The sequence below is a fragment of the Scyliorhinus torazame genome, chromosome 18, assembly GCF_047496885.1.
Source record: "Scyliorhinus torazame isolate Kashiwa2021f chromosome 18, sScyTor2.1, whole genome shotgun sequence".
Lineage (NCBI taxonomy): Eukaryota > Metazoa > Chordata > Chondrichthyes > Carcharhiniformes > Scyliorhinidae > Scyliorhinus > Scyliorhinus torazame.
Genome location: NC_092724.1, coordinates 26,866,587 through 26,886,028, shown reverse-complemented (window position 1 = coordinate 26,886,028; position 19,442 = coordinate 26,866,587). Strand labels below are relative to the sequence as shown.

The following is a 19,442-nucleotide window of genomic DNA, read 5'->3' as shown; positions in this document are numbered from 1 at the left end:
CCTCTCTCTGCCTCACTCCCTAACCCCGTGCCCCACTCCCTCTCTCTCTGCCCAACTTTCCCTCTCTCTCTGTCCCACTCCCTCACTCTCTCCCTCACTCCTTCGCCCCCTGCCCCACTCCCTCACTCTCTCCCTCACTCCCTCACTCTCTCCCCTCACCCCTTGCCCCACTCCCTCACTCTCTCCCGCACCCTCTGCCCCACTCCCGCACGCCCTGCCGCACTCCCTCACTACCTGCCCCACTCCCTCACTCCCTGCCCCACTCCCTCACTCCCTGCCCCACTCCCTCACTCCCTGCCCCACTCCCTCACTCCCTGCCCCACTCCCTCACTCCCTGCCCCACTCCCTCACTCCCTGCCCCACTCCCTCACTCCCTGCCCCACTCCCTGACTCTCTCCCTCACTCCCTCACTCTCTCCCTCACTCCCTGCCCCACTGCTGACTCTCTCCCTCACTCTCTCCCTCGCCCTCTGCCCCACTCCCTGACTCTCTCCCTCACTCCCTGCCCCACTGCTCACTCTCTCCCTCACTCTCTCCCTCACTCTCTCCCTCACTCTCTCCCTCACTCTCTCCCTCACTCTCTCACTCTCTGCCCCACTCACTCCCTCACTCCCTCCCTCCCTCCCTCACTCTCTCCCTCCCTCCCTCACTCTCACCCTCACTCTCTGCCCCACTCCCTCACTCACTCTCTCCCTCACTCTCTCCCTCACTCCCTCACTGCCCCACTCCCTCACTCTCTCCCTCACTCTCTCCCTCACCCTCTGCCCCACTCCCTCACTCCCTGCCCCACTCCCTCACTCTCTGCCCCACTCCCTGACTCTCTCCCGCACCTCCTGCCCCACTCCCTCACTCTCTCCCTCGCCCTCTGCCCCACTCCCTGACTCTCTCCCTCACTCCATGCCCCACTGCTCACTCTCTCCCTCACTCTCTCCCTCACTCCCTGCCCCACTCCCTCACTCCCTGCCCCACTCCCTGCCCTCTCTCCCTCACTCCCTGCCCCACTCCCTCGCTCTCTCCCTCACTCCCTGCCCCACTCCCTCACTCTCTCCCTCACCCCCTGCCCCACTCCCTCACTCTCTCCCTCACTCCCTTCCTTCTCCCTCACTCCCTGCCCCATGCCCTCACTCACCCCATCACTCTCCACCCCACTCTCCCTCTCTATCTCTACAGAGCAGCACGGTAGCATTGTGGATAGCACAATTACTTCACAGCTCCAGGGTCCCAGGTTCGATTCCGGCTTGGGTCACTGTCTGTGCGGAGTCTGCACATCCTCCCCGTGTGTGCATGGGTTTCCTCCGGGTGCTCCGGTTTCCTCCCACAGTCCAAAGATGTGCAGGTTAGGTGGATTGGCCATGATAAATTGCCCTTAGAGTCCAAAATTGCCCTTCAAGTTCATTCTCCCTCCCTCTCTGCACCATTCTCTTTCTCTCTCTGCCCCACTCTCTCTCTCTCCGCCCCACTCTCTGCCCCATTCTCCTTTTCTCTCTGTCTTTCTTCTTCTTTCTCTGCCCCACTCCCTCTCTCTCTGTCCTTTTCCTTCTCTCTCTGCTCCACTCCCCACTTCCTATCTTTCTCTCTGCTCCAGTCTATCTCTGAGACAGAGAGAGAGAGAGAGAGAGACATAGAGGGACAGAGATGATCAGAGAGGGACAGAGATGTACAGAGAGACATAGAGGGACAGAGAGAGACATAGAGGGACAAAGATATACAGAGAGTGACATAGAGGGACAGAGATGTACAGAGAGAGACATAGAGGGACAAAGATATACAGAGAGTGACATAGAGGGACAGAGATGTACAGAGAGAGACATAGAGGGACAGAGATGTACAGAGAGAGACATAGAGGGACAGAGATGTACAGAGAGACATAGAGGGACAGAGAGAGACATAGAGGGACAAAGATATACAGAGAGTGACATAGAGGGACAGAGATGTACAGAGAGAGACATAGAGGGACAAAGATATACAGAGAGTGACATAGAGGGACAGAGATGTACAGAGAGAGACATAGAGGGACAGAGATGTACAGAGAGAGACATAGAGGGACAGAGATGTACAGAGAGAGACATAGAGGGACAGAGAGAGACATGGAGGGACAGAGATGTACAGAGAGAGATATAGAGGGACAGAGATGTACAGAGGGAGACATAGAGGGACAGAGATGTAGAGAGAGTCATAGAGGCACAGAGATGTACAGAGAGAGACATAGAGGGACCGAGATGTACAGAGAGAGACATAGAGGGACCGAGATGTACTGAGAGAGACAGAGAGGGACCGAGATGTACAGAGAGAGACATAGAGGGACAGAGATGTACAGAGAGAGACATAGAGGGACAGAGATGTACAGAGAGAGACATAGAGGGACAGAGATGTACAGAGAGAGACATAGAGGGACAGAGATGTACAGAGAGAGACATAGAGGGACAGAGATGTACAGAGAGAGACATAGAGGGACAGAGAGAGACATGGAGGGACAGAGATGTACAGAGAGAGATATAGAGGGACAGAGATGTACAGAGGGAGACATAGAGGGACAGAGATGTAGAGAGAGTCATAGAGGCACAGAGATGTACAGAGAGAGACATAGAGGGACCGAGATGTACAGAGAGAGACATAGAGGGACCGAGATGTACTGAGAGAGACAGAGAGGGACCGAGATGTACTGAGAGAGACAGAGAGGGACCGAGATGTACAGAGAGAGACATAGAGGGACAGAGATGTACAGAGAGAGACATAGAGGGACAGAGATGTACAGAGAGAGACATAGAGGGACAGAGATGTACAGAGAGAGAGAGAGACAGGAACAGAGGGAGAGAGTCAGTCACTCACCATCATGATCTTCTTGTGTTGGATTTGCTACAAGTCGACAATTGTCCGGTCCAGGCGGGAGGGTGTCAGGAATTCCATCATTATCATCATCATCATCGCATTCATCACCGAGTCCATCCCTGTCTGTGTCTAGCTGGGAGCTGTTAATGACTGTTGGACAATTATCTCTGGAATCCTGATGTCCGTCTCCGTCACTATTGATGGTAATAGTAATGCATCATCACACCCAGTGCACACTCACCCACCAATACATACGCACAAATCCACAGACACACCAAATCCACACACAGCTACACACAGACACACAAAGACACAACATGCACACAGAACTCACCAAGGTTCCTTCGACAGCACCTTCAAACCCCACAACCATACTGGCGGAGGGGGAAATGTTCTGCTGACGAGGGAGGGACTTGTGCTAGGGGACAGAGAGGAGGTTGGGGGCGGAGGCTGCCTGGGGGTGGGCCGGTGGAGGCGCGGAACACGGGCTGGAAACGGGCCCAAAAAAGGGGATGGCTGATCGGCGAAAGAGTGTGTGGGGCAATGAGCCCCCCAACTAAGCTGATCACCTGGAATGTTCGAGGCTAAATGGGCCGGTCAAGAGGGCATGTGTCTTCGTGCATCTGAGGGGACTGAAGGCGGGCGTGGCAATGCTGCAGGAGACGCACCTTAGAGTAATGGACCAGGTTAGACTGAGGAAAGGCTAGGTCAGTCAGGTCTTTCACTCGGGACTGGATTCAAAGACTAGAGGGGTCGCGATCCTGATCAATAAGCATGTGGTGTTTGAGGCGGGTAGAATAGTCTCAGATTTGGGAGGTCGGTACATTATGATCAGTGGGAAACTGGAGGGGGTGCAGGTGGTATTAGTAAATGTGTATGCGCCAAATTGGGACGATGTGGAGTTTATAAAGAGGATGCTGGGGAAGATACCGGACCTAGACTCGCACAGGTTGTTCACGGGAGGGGACTTCAATACAGTTATTGACCCTGGCTTGGACCGGTCAAGCTCGAAGACAGGCAGGGTGCCAGCAATGGCAAAGGAACTAAAAGGGTTCATGGAGCAAATGGTGGATTCATGGAGATTTGGGCAATAAACACGTTGAACTCATTTCAGAGTCTGGAGCATCCTTTAGTTAAGACTGCATCAAGTAGCAGCCTGTGTTATCCGAAGCAGCATAACACAACATGATACCAGGAGTGACTGTTCAATCTATTTAGTTCAACTCAGCAAGATCCGTGACAACCAGCTACTGCGTACAGGCACAATGGACAAGGTTCAGGCTCCTCATCAGCTCAGGACCACCAGCAACCTGAGTGCCAACTGGCGATCATTCAAGCAGAAATTTCAACTAAACGTGGAAGCATCCGACCTCAATGGCGCGACCGATGCGCAGAAGATAGCTCTTCTACTCACCACTGCGGGTGACCATGCGATAGAGATCTTCAACTCCTTTCACTTTTCCGAAGCGCAGGACAAAACGAAGTACCAAACCATCCTGGACAAATTCGACAGCCACTGCAAGGTGGACACCAACATAATCTTCGAGCGCTACATCTTCAAGCAGAGGATGCAAGGTAAAGACAAATCCTTCAACTCCTATCTAACTGACCTTCGACTGCTAGCGCAATCCTGCAACTTCGGTGATATCACTGACTCCATGATCAGAGGCCAAATCGTTTTTGGAGTCCACTCTGATCCTCTGCGTGAGCAATTGTTGAAAATCAAGCACATGACCCTGCCAGTCGTGACTGAAACGTGTCCTGTGCATGAGCACTCTAAAAATCGCTATTCTCAGTACAAAACGGCAGAAAGTGAAAAACAACCCTCCCACGAGGTGGAGAGTGTTCAGGCCATCTCCCGGATGCAGCGCCTCAACATTGATGAAAGCGGCCATTTTGCACACTCTTCCCGGGGCCCGACGCATGCGCAATGCGATCGGGAACACGAAGCGGGACTTCCGGTTGCGGCTATGCCTAGGTAGGTTGCACGTTCGGCAGCTCCCGCCAGGAATGGACTTTTGGGCTCTTCAGAGGGGCCCCAACAGCAATTGTTCGACGGCTTCCAGTGTGGCAAGGTGACAGCAAGGTCCCCCCGACATTATATGGATTGGACCAGGAGTGGAGAGGTTAAAAAAGTGATCTTGGTGCAGCGAAAAGTGCGAGGGAGGAAAAGCAAGATGGCGGCGGGTGGAGACCAAGCAGCGTGGGCGCAGTGGTCGCAGGAGCAGCAGGAGTTTCTTAAACGCTGCTTTGAGGAGCTGAAGACAGAAATGCTGGCGCCAATGAAGGCGGCGATTGAGAAGCTTGTGGAGACCCAGAAGGCCCAAGGGGCGGCGATCGAAGAACGAGGACGAGATCTTGGGCCTGGCGGTGAAGGTGGAGGCGCACGAGGCGCTGCACAAGAGTTGGGCGGAAAAATTCGAGGACCTGGAGAATAGGTCGAGGAGGAAGAATCTTCAGATTCTGGGTCTCCCTGAAGGAGTGGAGGGGCCCGATGCCGGGGCATATGTGAGCACGATGCTCAATTCGCTGATGGGCGCGGGAGCTTTCCCAAGGCCCCTGGAGCCAGATGGGGCTCATCGGGTCCTGGCAAAGAGACCTAAAGCCAACAGAGCCGCCAAGCGCTGTAGTGATGAGGTTCCACCGCTTTATGGACAGAGAGTGTGTCCTGAGATGGGCCAAAAAAGAGTGGGAGAGTGTGGGCGTCGGTGGGAGAACACGGAGATCCGAATTTACCAGGACTGGATTGCGGAAGTGGCTAAGAAGAGGGCTGGTTTCAACCGAACTAAGGCGGTGCTCCATAGGAAGGGAGTGAAGTTAGGGATTCTGCAGCCAGTGCGATTGTGGGTCACGTTCCAAGATCGGCACCACTATTTTGAAACGCTTGATGATGCATGAAACTTTATACAGACTGAAAATTTGGACTCAAATTGAGGGTTTGTCGTGGGGGGATGTTTACTGTGTTTGCTGTGTTTGGGGAATGTTCTTTTTGTTTGAGTGCTGGGTGGGGATGGGTGAATGGATTTGATGTGGGGGTTGTGGGAGAGTGTGGGCGTCGGTGTTTGAGGGGCAGGGCCCCACGGAGGAAGAGGGGGGGGTGGAGGCCCGGGGATGGGGAGTTGGGGTAAGGCCGCAAAAAGGAGCTGCGCCAGAGGGGGCGGGGCCGGCTCAGGAAAGCACGGGCTTTTTCCCGCGTTAGGTAAGGATGGGAGCGGGCTGGGGGGGAAGGGCGGTGCTGGAGAGGAGCGCACACTGACTGCCAAGGGGTGGGGAGATTCTCACACTGGGGGGTCGATGGAATGGCAGGAGAGGCCAGGGTCAGCAGGAGTCAGCTGACTTACGGGAGTGTCATGGGGGGAGCAAAATGGCTAGATGAGGATCTAGCGGTGGGGGGGGGGGGGGGGGGGGGGGGGGGGGGGGGGGGGGGGGGCGCTGGGTTGCTGCTGCAATGGCCAAAAGGGAGCTGGAAGTAGGAGAGGTAGTCGGGGTGGGAGTCTGCCGCCTGGGGGACTGGAGGGTGCGGGAGGCACGGGCACGTGGCTGGGCTAGAAAAGGAGATGGCTAGTCGGCGGGGGGGGGGGGGGGGGGGTAGCCCCCCGATCTGGCTGATAACTTGGAATGTGAGGGGCCTGAACGGGCCGGTCAAGAGGGCCCGGGTGTTCGCGCACTTAAAGGGACTGAAGGCAGACGCGGTTATGCTCCAGGAAACACATCTGAAGGTGGCAGATCAGGTTAGGCTGAGAAAGGGATGGGTAGGGCAGGTCTTTCATTCAGGGCTGGATGCGAAGAGCAAAGGGGGTTGCAATACTGGTGGGGAAGCGGGTGTCGTTTGAGGCCAAGAACATAGTAGCAGACAATGGAGGTCGATACGTGATGGTGAGCGGTAGGTTGCAGGGGACGTGGGTGGTATTGGTAAATGTATACGCCCCGAACTGGGACGATACTGGATTTATGAAGCGTATGTTGGGACACCGAATCCCTTTATTCTTTAGAAAGGCATCTATCTTTTTCTTAAAAACGTTTAAAGAAGGAGGCTCAACTGCTTCACTGGGCAAAGAATTCCAGAGATTCACAACCCGGTGGGTGAAGAAGTTCCTCCTACACTCCGTCCTAAATCTACCTCCCCTTATTTTGAGGCTATGCCCCCTAGTTCTGCTTTCCCCGACCAGTGGAAACAACCTGCCCGCATCTATCCTATCTATTCCCTTCATAATTTTATATGTCTCAATAAGATTCCCCCGCATCCTTCTAAACTCCAATGAGTACAGTCCCAGTCTACTCAACCTCTCGTCATAATCTAATCCCCTCAACTCTGGGATCAACCTAGTGAATCTCCTCTGCACACCCTCCAGTGCCAATATGTCCTTTCTCAGGTAAGGAGACCAAAACTGAACACAATACCCCAGATGCGGCCTCACCAACACCCTATACAATTGCAGCATAATGATCCCCAAGGCCTTTTTCAAACGGGTAAGCAGGAGCATCATGGGATTTGTGTGGGCGAATAAGACCCCGAGGGTGAAGAGTGTGTTTCTGGAGCATAGCAGGGACAGGGGGGGGCTGGCGCTGCTGAATTTGTGTGGTTATTATTGGGCAGCCAATGTGGCGATGATCCGTAAGTGGGTAATGGAGGGAGAGGGGGCGGCGTGGAAGAGGCTAGAGATGGCGTCCTGTGTGGGCACGAGCCTGAGGGCGCTGGTGATGGCACCGCTGCCGCTCTCGCCGACAAGGTACAGCACAAATCCGGTGGTGGCGGCCATGCTGAAGATCTGGGGGCAATGGAGGCGACACAGGGGCGAAGTGGGAGCCTCGATTTGGTCCCCGATTCGGGAGAATCATCGGTTCGTCCCGGGAAGGATGGATAGGGGGTTTCGGAGCTGGCATCGGGCAGGGATTAGAAGAATGGGGGACCTGTTCATCGCTGGGACGTTTGCGAGCCTAGGGGCGCTGGAGGAGAGGTTTGGGCTACCCCCGGGAAATGCTTTCAGGTATATGCAAGTGAGGGCGTGTGTGAGGCGGCAGGCGAGGGAATTCCCGCTGCTCGCGGCACAGGGGACTCGGGACAGGGTGATTTCGGGTGTATGGGTTGGAGAAGGCAGTGTTTCGGCGATTTACCAGGAGCTGAAGGAAGAGGAGGAGGCCTCGGTGGAGGAGTTAAAGGGCAAGTGGGAGGAGGAGCTTGGGGAGGAGATAGATGAGGGTCTGTGGGCTGATGCCCTGAGTAGGGTTAATTCTTCCTCCTCTTGCGCCAGGCTCAGCCTAATACAATTCAAGGTTATTCACAGAGCGCATATGACAGGGGCGAGGTTGAGTAGGTTCTTTGGGGTGGAGGATAGATGTGGGAGGTGCTTGGGAAGCCCGGCGAATCATGTCACATGTTCTGGTCGTGCCCGGCACTGGATGGGTTTTGGAGGGGTTTCGCGAGGACTATGTCCAAGGTGGTGAAAGTCCAGGTCAAGCCGAGTTGGGGGTTGGCACTATTTGGGGTAACGGACGAGCCGGGATTGCAGGAGGCGAAAGAGGCCGGTATTCTGGCCTTTGCATCCCTGGTAGCCCGACGGAGGATCTAGCTTTTATGGAAGGACGCGAAGCCCCCCAATGTGGAAGCCTGGATAAATGACATGGCAGGGTTCATTAAGCTGGAGAGGATAAAGTTTGCCTTACGAGGGTCTGTGCAGGGGTTCTTCAGACGGTGGCAACCGTTCCTAGACTATCTCGCGGAGCTTTAGGAGGAGGTCAGCAGCAGCAGCAACCCAACGGTGGGGGGGGGGGGGTCTCTCTTTCGGGGGGGAATTCGGGTGGGTGGGGGGGGGGGGGTTTCCCTACGGGTATCTTTGAATGTCATATGGGGGGGTTACTGCATATGGGGAAACCCAATGTAAAAGTTTTGTATAATTTTTGACTGTTGTGTTTGCGTTTCTTTCTTTTTGTTATGGGGGGGGGGTTTTGTTAAAAATGTTGTTCGAAAATTTGAATAAACACATTTTTTAAAAAAAGTATATGGGGGAAATCCAATGTATAGTTTCTGATTGTTGTGTTCTTGTTTCTTTCTTTTTGTTGGGAGGGGGGTTTTGTTGAAAATTTGTTGAAAAATTTGAATAAATATATATTTTTTAAAAAAGGAACGCGAAGCGGCCGAAAACCGCACTGCGCAGATGTCCGAGAACCGCACCGCGCGTGCGCAACAACGCACTGAGCGTCATGACGCGATGTCATGACGTGTGCGAACTGCGGCACCGCCCATTTTTTTAAAAACTGCCCTGCAAGAGGCAAACGCTGTTTAAACTGTGGGAAACCAAACCACGATGCAGCCCTGTGCAGATCTGCACCACCAGTCAGGAGCCAGCCCTCCCAATTCCGACAGTGGCGCATCAGAAGTGCGCAACACCGAATGCTTGATCCAGGCAGTGCGACGGATCCAGATGATGAATACCTGGACAACACTTACCGAGTGGGCATTATTACGAAGTGCGAATACGCCACACCGGACACATCGCGAGTCCAATCAATCCTGGACGTGGATTCCGAGGACGAATGGCATGCAGTGATGAAGGTCAACCACTGCCCCATCCAGTTCAAACTGGACACAGGTGCCTCCGCCAACCTGATTTTGCAGGTTTACTTCAAGAGAATCAAGAAGCCCCTCACAATCCTTCCAGCTGCCTGCAAACTCCTGGACTACAATGGAAACGCAATCAAGGCACTGGGGTCCTGCCATCTGCAGGTGTCCAGCCGACACACACAAGCAAGCTTACGCTTCGAGATTGTTAAACCAGACAGGGCGTCCCTGCCCGCCTGCAAGCAACTGAAACTCATTCAAACGGTCTACACCACGACGCCATCCCATTCGGATCTTCAGGCCAGCATCGACGACATCCTAACCCAGTACCCAGGTGTATTTAGCGGGATGGGCACGCTGCCGTACGAGTACAAGATTCTACTGCGGCCTGATGCCAAGCCAGTGGTCCACGCACCACGACATGTCCCTGCTCCACTGAGAGAGCGCCTGAAGGCAGAGCGCACGAGTCTACACAAAAAGGCATCATCTGCAAGGTCACTGAACCAACCGACTGGGTCAGCTCGATGGTGTGCGTAAAGAAACCTTCAGGGGACCTGCGCATCTGCATTGACCCCAACACATAGAACATAGAAAACATAGAAAATACAGCACAGAACAGGCCCTTCGGCCCACGATGTTGTGCCGAACCTTTGTCCTAGATTAATCATAGATTATCATTGAATTTACAGTGCCGAAGGAGGCCATTCGGCCCCCTGAGTCTGCACCGGCTCTTGGAAAGAGCACCCTACCCAAACTCAACACCTCCACCCAACACCAAGGGCAATTTTGGACACCAAGGGCAATTTATCATGGCCAATCCACCTACCCTGCACATCTTTGGTCTGTGGGAGGAAACCGGAGCACCCGGAGGAAACCCACGCAGACACGGGGAGGACGTGCAGACTCCGCACAGACTGTGACCCAAGCCGGAATCGAACCTGGGACCCTGGAGCTGTGAAGCAATTGTGCTATCCACAATGCTACCGTGCTGCCCTTAAGAACAAATAAATCTACACTATATCATTTTACCGTAATCCATGTACCTATCCAATAGCTGCTTGAAGGTCCCTAATGTTTCCGACTCAACTACTTCCACAGGCAGTGCATTCCATGCCCCCACTACTCTCTGGGTAAAGAACCTACCTCTGATATCCCTCCTATATCTTCCACCTTTCACCTTAAATTTATGTCCCCTTGTAATGGTTTGTTCCACCTGGGGAAAAAGTCTCTGACTGTCTACTCTATCTATTCCCCTGATCATCTTATAAACCTCTATCAAGTCGCCCCTCATCCTTCTCCGTTCTAATGAGAAAAGGCCTAGCACCCTCAACCTTTCCTCGTAAGACCTACTCTCCATTCCAGGTAACATCCTGGAAATCTTCTTTGCACCTTTTCCAAAGCTTCCACATCCTTCCTAAAATGAGGTGACCAGAACTGTACACAGTACTCCAAATGTGGCCTTACCAAAGTTTTGTACAGCTGCATCATCACCTCACGGCTCTTAAATTCAATCCCTCTGTTAATGAACGCGAGCACACCATAGGCCTTCTTCACAGCTCTATCCACTTGAGTGGCAACTTTCAAAGATGTATGAACACAGACCCCAAGATCTCTCTGCTCCTCCACATTGCCAAGAACTCTACCGTTAACCCTGTATTCCGCATTCATATTTGTCCTTCCAAATGGACAACCTCACACTTTTCAGGGTTAAACTCCATCTGCCACTTCTCAGCCCAGCTCTGCATCCTATCTATGTCTCTTTGCAGCCGACAACAACCCTCCTTACTATCCATAACTCCACCAATCTTCGTATCGTCTGCAAATTTACTGACCCACCCTTCAACTCCCTCATCCAAGTCATTAATGAAAATCACAAACAGCAGAGGACCCAGAACTGATCCCTGCGGTACACCACTGGTAACTGGGATCCAGGCTGAATATTTGCCATCCACCACCACTCTCTGACTTCTATCGGTTAGCCAGTTCGTTATCCAACTGGCCAAATTTACCACTATCCCATGCCTCCTTACTTTCTGCAGAAGCCTACCATGGGGAACCTTATCAAATACCTTACTAAAATCCATGTACACTACATCCACTGCTTTACCTTCATCCACATGCTCGGTCACCTCCTCAAAGAATTCAATAAGATTTGTAAGGCAAGACCTACCCCTCACAAATCCGTGCTGACTATCCCTAATCAAGCAGTGTCTTTCCAGATGCTCAGAAATCCTATCCTTCAGTACCCTTTCCATTACTTTGCCTACCACCGAAGTAAGACTAACTGGCCTGTAATTCACAGGGTTATCCCTAGTCCCTTTTTTGAACAGGGGCACGACATTCGCCACTCTCCAATCCCCTGGTACCACCCCTGTTGACAGTGAGGACAAAAAGATCATTGCCAACGGCTCTGCAATTTCATCTCTTGCTTCCCATAGAATCCTTGGATATATCCCGTCAGGCCCGGGGGACTTGTCTATCCTCAAGTTTTTCAAAATGCCCAACACATCTTCCTTCCTAACAAGTATTTCCTCGAGCTTACCAGTCTGTTTCACACTGTCCTCTCCAACAATATCGCCACTCTCATTTGTAAATACAGAAGAAAAGTACTCGTTCAAGACCTCTCCTATCTCTTCAGACTCAATACACAATCTTCCGCTACTGTCCTTGATCGGACCTACCCTCACTCTAGTCATTCTCATATTTCTCACATATGTGTAAAAGGCCTTGGGGTTTTCCTTGATCCTACCCGCCAAAGATTGTTCATGCCCTCTCTTAGCTCTTCTAATCCCTTTCTTCAGTTCCCTCCTGGCTATCTTGTATCCCTCCAATGCCCTGTCTGAACCTTGTTTCCTCAGCCTTACATAAGTCTCCTTTTTCCTCTTAACAAGACATTCAACCTCTCTTGTCAACCATGGTTCCCTCACTCGACCATCTCTTGCCTGCCTGACAGGGACATACATATCAAGGACACGTAGTACCTGTTCCTTGAACAAGTTCCACATTTCACTTGTGTCCTTCCCTGACAGCCTATGTTCCCAACTTATGCACTTCAATTCTTGTCTGACAACATCGTATTTACCCTTCCCCCAATTGTAAACCTTGCCCTGTTGCATGCACCTATCCCTCTCCATTACTAAAGTGAAAGTCACAGAATTGTGGTCACTATCTCCAAAATGCTCCCCCACTAACAAATCTATCACTTGCCCTGGTTCATTACCAAGTACTAAATCCAATATTGCCCTTCCTCTGGTCGGACAATCTACATACTGTGTTAGAAAAGCTTCCTGGACACACTGCACAAACACCACCCCATCCAAACTATTTGATCTAAAGAGTTTCCACTCAATATTTGGGAAGTTAAAGTCACCCATGACTACTACCCTGTGACTTCTGCACCTTTCCAAAATCTGTTTCCCAATCTGTTCCTCCACATCTCTGCTATTATTGGGGGGCCTATAGAAAACTCCTAACAAGGTGACTGCTCCTTTCCTATTTCTGACTTCAACCCATACTACCTCATTAGGGTGATACTCCTCGAACTGCCTTTCTGCAGCTGTTATACTATCTCTAATTAACAATGCCACCCCCCCCCCCACCTCTTTTACCGCCCTCCCTAATCTTATTGAAACATCTATTGGGACCTCCAACAACCATTTCTGCCCCTCTTCTATCCAAGTTTCCGTGATGGCCACCACATCGTAGTCCCAAGTACCGATCCATGCCTTAAGTTCACCCACCTTATTCCTGATGCTTCTTGCGTTGAAGTATACACACTTCAACCCATCTCCGTGCCTGCAAGTACTCTCCTTTGTCAGTGTTCCCTTCCCCACTGCCTCATTACACGCTTTGGCGTCCTGAATATCGGCTACCTTAGTTGCTGGACTACAAATCCAGTTCCCATTCCCCTGACAAATTAGTTTAAACCCTCCCGAAGAGTACTAGAAAACCTCCCTCCCAGGATATTGGTGCCCCTCTGGTTCAGATGCAACCCGTCCTGCTTGTACAGGTCCCACCTTCCCCAGAATGCGCTCCAATTATCCAAATACCTGAAGCCCTCCCTCCTACACTATTCCTGCAGCCACGTGTTCAGCTGCACTCTCTCCCTATTCCTAGCCTCGCTATCACGTGGCACCGGCAACAAACCAGAGATGACAACTCTGTCTGTCCTGGCTTTTAACTTCCAGCCTAACTCCCTAAACTTGTTTATTACCTCCACACCCCTTTTCCTACCTATGTCATTGTTACCAATGTGCACCACGACTTCTGGCTGCTCCCCCTCCCCCTTAAGGATCCTGAAGACACGATTAGAGACATCCCTGACCCTGGCACCCGGGAGGCAACATACCTTCCGGGAGTCTCGCTCGCGACCACAGAATCTCCTATCTATTCCCCTAACCATTGAATCTCCTACAACTATTGCTTTTCTATTCTCCCCCCTTCCCTTCTGAGCCCCAGAGCCAGACTCAGTGCCAGAGACCTGGCCGCTAGGGCCTTCCCTCGGTAGGTCATCCCCCCCAACAGCATCCAAAACGGTATACTTGTTTTGAAGGGGAACGGCCACGAGGGATCCCTGCACTGTCTGCCTGTTTGTTTTTTTCCCCCTGACTGTAACCCAGCTATTCTTGTCCTGTACCTTGGGTGTGGTTACCTCCCTGTAACTCTTCTCAATCACCCCCTCTGCCTCCCGGATGATCCGAAGTTCATCCATCTTCAGCTCCAGTTCCCTAACACGGTCTTTGAGGAGCTGAAGTTGGGTGCACTTCCCGCAGGTATAGTCAGCGGGGACACCGGTGGTATCCCTCACCACCCACATCCTACAGGAGGAGCATGCAACTGGCTTAGCCTCCATCCCCTCTTACCTGACAGAATATAGCTGCCCTGTGGACTAACTATATCTCCGCCCTCCGACTCTGCTCCCAGTCAGCTACACTTTCTGTAAACTCCTGGCTCTCTTCTCACTCTTTGCGGAAATGTCGGAAACAAAATGAAAGGAGCACCTTACTCCCTCCTCACCGAACTCCCTCGGTCACCAAACTCTTACTATAGCACTCAAAATGCACCAAATTCAGCACTCAGTGCAAACAAAGTCTACACTGTATCGAAACAAAAACATTATGCGGGAACATTACCCCATCCTGGAGAGGGAAGAAATCACGAGTGAGATGGCACACGCGCGTTTCTTCACAAAATTGGACGCATCCCATGGATTTTGGCAAATCCAACTTGAAGAATCCAGCAGAAGGTTCTGCACCTTCAACACGCCTTTTGGCAGGTTCTTCTACAACCGAATACCATTTGGCATCATCTCGGCATCAGAGATTTTCCATCGCATCATGGAACAGATGATGGAGGGAATAGAAGGGGTTCGGGTCTACGTTGATGATATCATAATCTGGTCCACAACCCCAGAGGAACATGTGTCGCGACTCAAGAAAGTATTCCAACGCATACATGAACATGGCCTCAAGCTAAACAGGTCCAAGTGCTGCTTCGGAACATCCACGCTGAGGTTCCTGGGCGATCAGATTTCGCAACACGGTACACGCCCGGACACAGACAAAATTAAAGCCATCGAGGCAATGAAAGTCTCCGAGGACAAGAAGGCAGTACTGTGCTTCCTGGGAATGGTCAGTTTCCGTGGCAAGTTCATTCCAAATTTGGCCACACACACCACGGCCCTACGCAATCTGGTGAAAAAAATCAACCACCTTTGAGTAGAAGGCGGAGCACCGAACAGAGTGGCTGGAGCTGAAAGCCAAGCTCACCACTGCACCCGTCCTTGCATTCTTTGGCCCAGACCGAGAGACCAAGACATCCACAGATGCGAGTCAGGATGGCATTGGGGCGGTGTTGCTTCAAAGAGACGACACGTCACCATGGGTACCAGTAGCATACGCGTCACGGGCAATGACACCCACTGAGACCAGATATGCGCAGATTGAGGAGTGTTTAGGTCTTCTCACCGGCATCCTCAAATTTCATGATTATGTCTACGGCTTGCCAACATTTACTGTTGAGACGGATCATAGACCTCTGGTCCACATCATCCAAAAGGACCTGAATGACATGACGCCTCGTTTGCAGAAAATTCTGCTCAAACTCCGGAGGCATGATTTCAATTTGGTGTACACACCTGGCAAGGAGCTCATCATCGCCGATGCATTGTCCCGCTCCGTCAACTCACCCAGTGAACCACTGGAGATCATCCAGCACATTGAATTGCAGGTACAACTGTGTGCAAGCACTCTCCCGGCAACAGATGAGAAGATCGTTCTCATCCGAGAAGAGATGGCCAAAGACCCCCTGTTGCAGCGAGTCATCCACAACCTCAGCAATGGCTGGCAGAAAGGGAAATGCCCTCAATTCTACAACGTCAAGGACGACCTGACGCTGATCGACGTCATCTTGCTCAAGCTGGACATGATAGTCATCCCGCTACGTCTCCAGAGCATGGTGCTGCGGCAGATTCATGAGGGACACCTGGGCGTAGAAAAGTGCAGACGCAGGGCCGGCAAGCTGTCTACTGGCCCGGCATCAATCAGGACATCACGGACATGGCCCTGAACTGCAATACCTGTCAGGGGTTCCATCCAGCGCAGAGCAAGGAGCCGCTCCAACCACATGACCTAGAGACCTCGCCGTGGTCCAAGGTTAGCATTGACCTATTCCACGCGAATGGTCGCGACTATATCTTAATCATCGATTACTTTTCCAACTACCCTGAGGTGCTGAAGCTGCCAGACCCCACCTCACGGACCGTCATCAAAGCGGTAAAGAGACATTCTCACGGCATGGCATCCCGAACACCGTCTTGAGCGACAATGGCCCGTGCTTCCACAGTCGAGAATGGTCCAGGTTTGCCAAGAGCTACAATTTCTGGCATGTCACCTCCAGTCCGCACTATCCGCAGTCCAATGGCAAAGTCGAAAAGGGGTGCACATCGTTAAGCAGCTCATCTGCAAGGCCTCGGACTCCGCTTCCGACATACACCTTGCACTCCTTGCGTACCGGGCGATTCCCTTGTCCACTGGCATGTCGCCAGCTCAGCTGCTGATGAACAGGGACCTGCGGACGACGCTTCCAGCCATTCACCTGCCCAACCTTGATCACCTCCCGGTGCTGCAGAAGATGCAGCAGCTTCGCGACAGCCAGAAGCAGGGCTATGACGCACATGCCACCGATCAGGACGTGCTATCCCCGGCAGACATGGTCAGGATTAAGATACCGGATGGTGGGTGGTCTGCTCCGGCTGTCGTTGTTCGACAGGCCGCGCCCAGATCCTTTGTCATACGTATGGCTGATGGCTCCATTGTGCGAAGGAATCGAAGGGCACTGCGAAATGTTGCTTGCCCACGACCACTTTCCCCTCCATTTCCACATGTCAAATTGCCACCTCCAGACACCTCGAACCACGAGGCCACCAGTCGTGCCTCCCACTCGCCTGTCAAGACACCGTCATCCCCTCCACCACCTCTCCGGCGGTCGACGAGGATCAGATGCAAGCCTCAGAGACTGGACTTATGAGCATTTGTTTTGTTTGTTCTGTTCTGTATTCCTCAGTCAGTCACATTAGACAGACACATTCACATGTATACACATCTACAAAAAGGGGGAGATGTCATGGTATGCAAACAATGAACACAGAATAGGACACAACCAATGGGCAATCAGGACACTCAGAGGTGGCATCACCACAAGGGGGCATGACATAAACACTATAAAAGGGACGAGGCACTCACACCCTGCCTCTTTCCACAGACAGACATCTAGAGAGTTAGACAGGGTTGATCAGCAGCATCACATCCAGCACGTGGCTTAGAGCAAGCTGGTACAGTTAGACTGAGTTACTACAGTTAGATTAGCAGAGAGTCAAACTCATTTGAGAACTGTGTTAATAGTTCAAGAAACACGTTGAACTAATTTCAGAGTCTGGAGCATCCTTTAGTTAAGACTGCATCAAGTAGCAGCCTGTGTTATCCGAAGCAGCACAACACAACAGGAGGGTCTGAAGGCCATGTAGTCGGGTGAAGCCCTGGGGCCAGGCGGCTACCCAGTGGAATTCTATAAAAAGTTCTCTGGGATATTGGGGCCAGCGTTGATGAGGATGTTCAATGAGGCAAGGGAGAGAGGGGTGCTGCCCCCGACGATGCCACAGGCCACGATTTTGCTGATTCTAAAGCGGGACAAGAACCCGGAGCTGTGTGGGTCCTACAGGCCGATATCCTTGTTGAATGTGAACGCCAAACTGCTGGCCAGAACTTTGTCCTCCAGGATTGAGGATTGTGTTCTGGACGTTATTGGGGAGGACCAGACGGGGTTGTTAAGGGTAGACAGTTGGTGGCCAATATAAGAAGGCTATTAAACGTGATCATGATGCCCCCGGAAGGTAGGGAGGTGGAGGTAGTGGTCGTAATGGACGCAGAGAAGGCTTTGATCGGGTAGAATGGGAATATCTGTGGGAGGTACTGGGATGGTTCGGATTTGGGCGGGGCTTTATTGACTGGGTCAGGTTGCTGTATCAGGCTCCTGTGGCAAGCTTACGGAGGAATAGGACAATATCGGACTACTTTAGACTGCACCAGGGGACGAGACAAGGATGCCCCCTCTCCCCACTGTTGTTCGCGCTGGCTATAGAGCCGTTGGCAATTGCTCTGAGAGCCTCAAGGGGCTGGAAGGGGCCTCGTCCGAGGGGGGGGTGGAGCACAGAGTCTCACTTTATGCAGACGACCTGCTTCTGTATGTATCGGACCCAATAGAGGGGATGGAAGAAACCATGAGGATTCTAGGGGAATTTGGCCGGTTTTTTAGGGTATAAGCTAAATATGGGGAAAAGTGAGATGTTTGCAGTCCAGGCGAGGGGACAGGAGAGGCGATTGGGGCAGCTGCCGTTTAGATTAGTAGGGGGAAGCTTTAGGTATCTAAGCATTCAAGTGGCGCGGGAATGGGACCGGCTGCATAAATTAAATCTGGCCCGACTAGTAGACTAAATGAAGGACGATCTTCGGAGATGGGACGAGCTTCCGTTGTCACTGGCTGGGAGGGTGCAGACGGTGAAGATGACGGTCCTTCCGAGATTCCTGTTTGTATTTCAGTGTCTCCCCATCTTTATTCTGAGGTCCTTTTTTAAACGGGTCAACAAAGTGATCACTGGCTTTGTTTGGGCGGGCAAGACCCCGCGAGTAAGGAAGGTGATGCTTGAGCGGAGTCGGGGAGAGGGCGGGCTGGCGCTGCCAAATTTTAGTAACTATTACTGGGCAGCGAATATAGCCATGATCAGGAAGTGGGTGGTGGGGGTCGGGTCGGTGTGGGAGCGTATGGAGGTGGCTTCATGTAAGGGCACCAGTCTGGGGGCGTTGGTAACTGAGCCTCTGCCCTTCCCGCCGGCACGGTACTCCACCAGCCCCGTGGTGGTGGCGGCCCTGAGAGTTTGGAGCCAATGGAGGAGGCATGTGGGAGCAGATGGAGCATCGGTCTGGTCCCCAATCTGTAATAATCACCGGTTTGCCCCGGGAAGTATGGATGGGGGATTCCGGATATGGCAGAGAATAGGGATTGAGAGGATGGGGGATATGTTTATAGAGGAGAGCTTTCCGAGTATGAGGGCACTGGAGGAGAAGTTTGGGTTGGCGAGGGGAAACTAATTCAGGTATCTGCAGGTGCGGTACGTAAACAGGTGTCAACCTTACCACTCCTACCACCAAGGGGGATTCAGGACTGGGTAGTTTCCAGAGGGTGGGTGGGAGAGGGGAGCATATCTAACATTTATAAGGAACTTATGAGGTCAGAGGAGATGCAGACCGAGGAGCTTAAGCGCAAGTGGGAAGAGGAGTTGGGCAGAGAGATAGAGGATGGTCTCTGGGTGGACGCGTTGAGTAGAGTCAACGCGTCCGCAACATGTGCCAGGCTCAGCCTGATACAGTTCAAGGTCGTTTATCAAGCTCACGACAGTGGCTCGGATGAGCAGATTCTTTGGGGTGGAAGACAAGTGTGCAAAGTGTGCGGGAGGACCAGTGAACCATGTCCACATGTTCTGGACATGTCTGAAGCTGAGG

At 52.4% G+C, this 19,442-nt stretch overlaps 1 protein-coding gene across 1 annotated transcript in view; it reads right to left on the bottom strand.

Annotated features, from left to right (window-relative positions):
- Nucleotides 1-19,442, bottom strand: part of comp (cartilage oligomeric matrix protein) — a 102,673-nt gene that overhangs the window by 18,003 nt on the left and 65,228 nt on the right. The window contains exon 13 of the mRNA XM_072482428.1: nt 2,829-3,022. Within this exon, the coding sequence (XP_072338529.1) occupies nt 2,829-3,022 (194 nt within the window). The remainder of the gene's footprint in view (nt 1-2,828; nt 3,023-19,442) is intronic.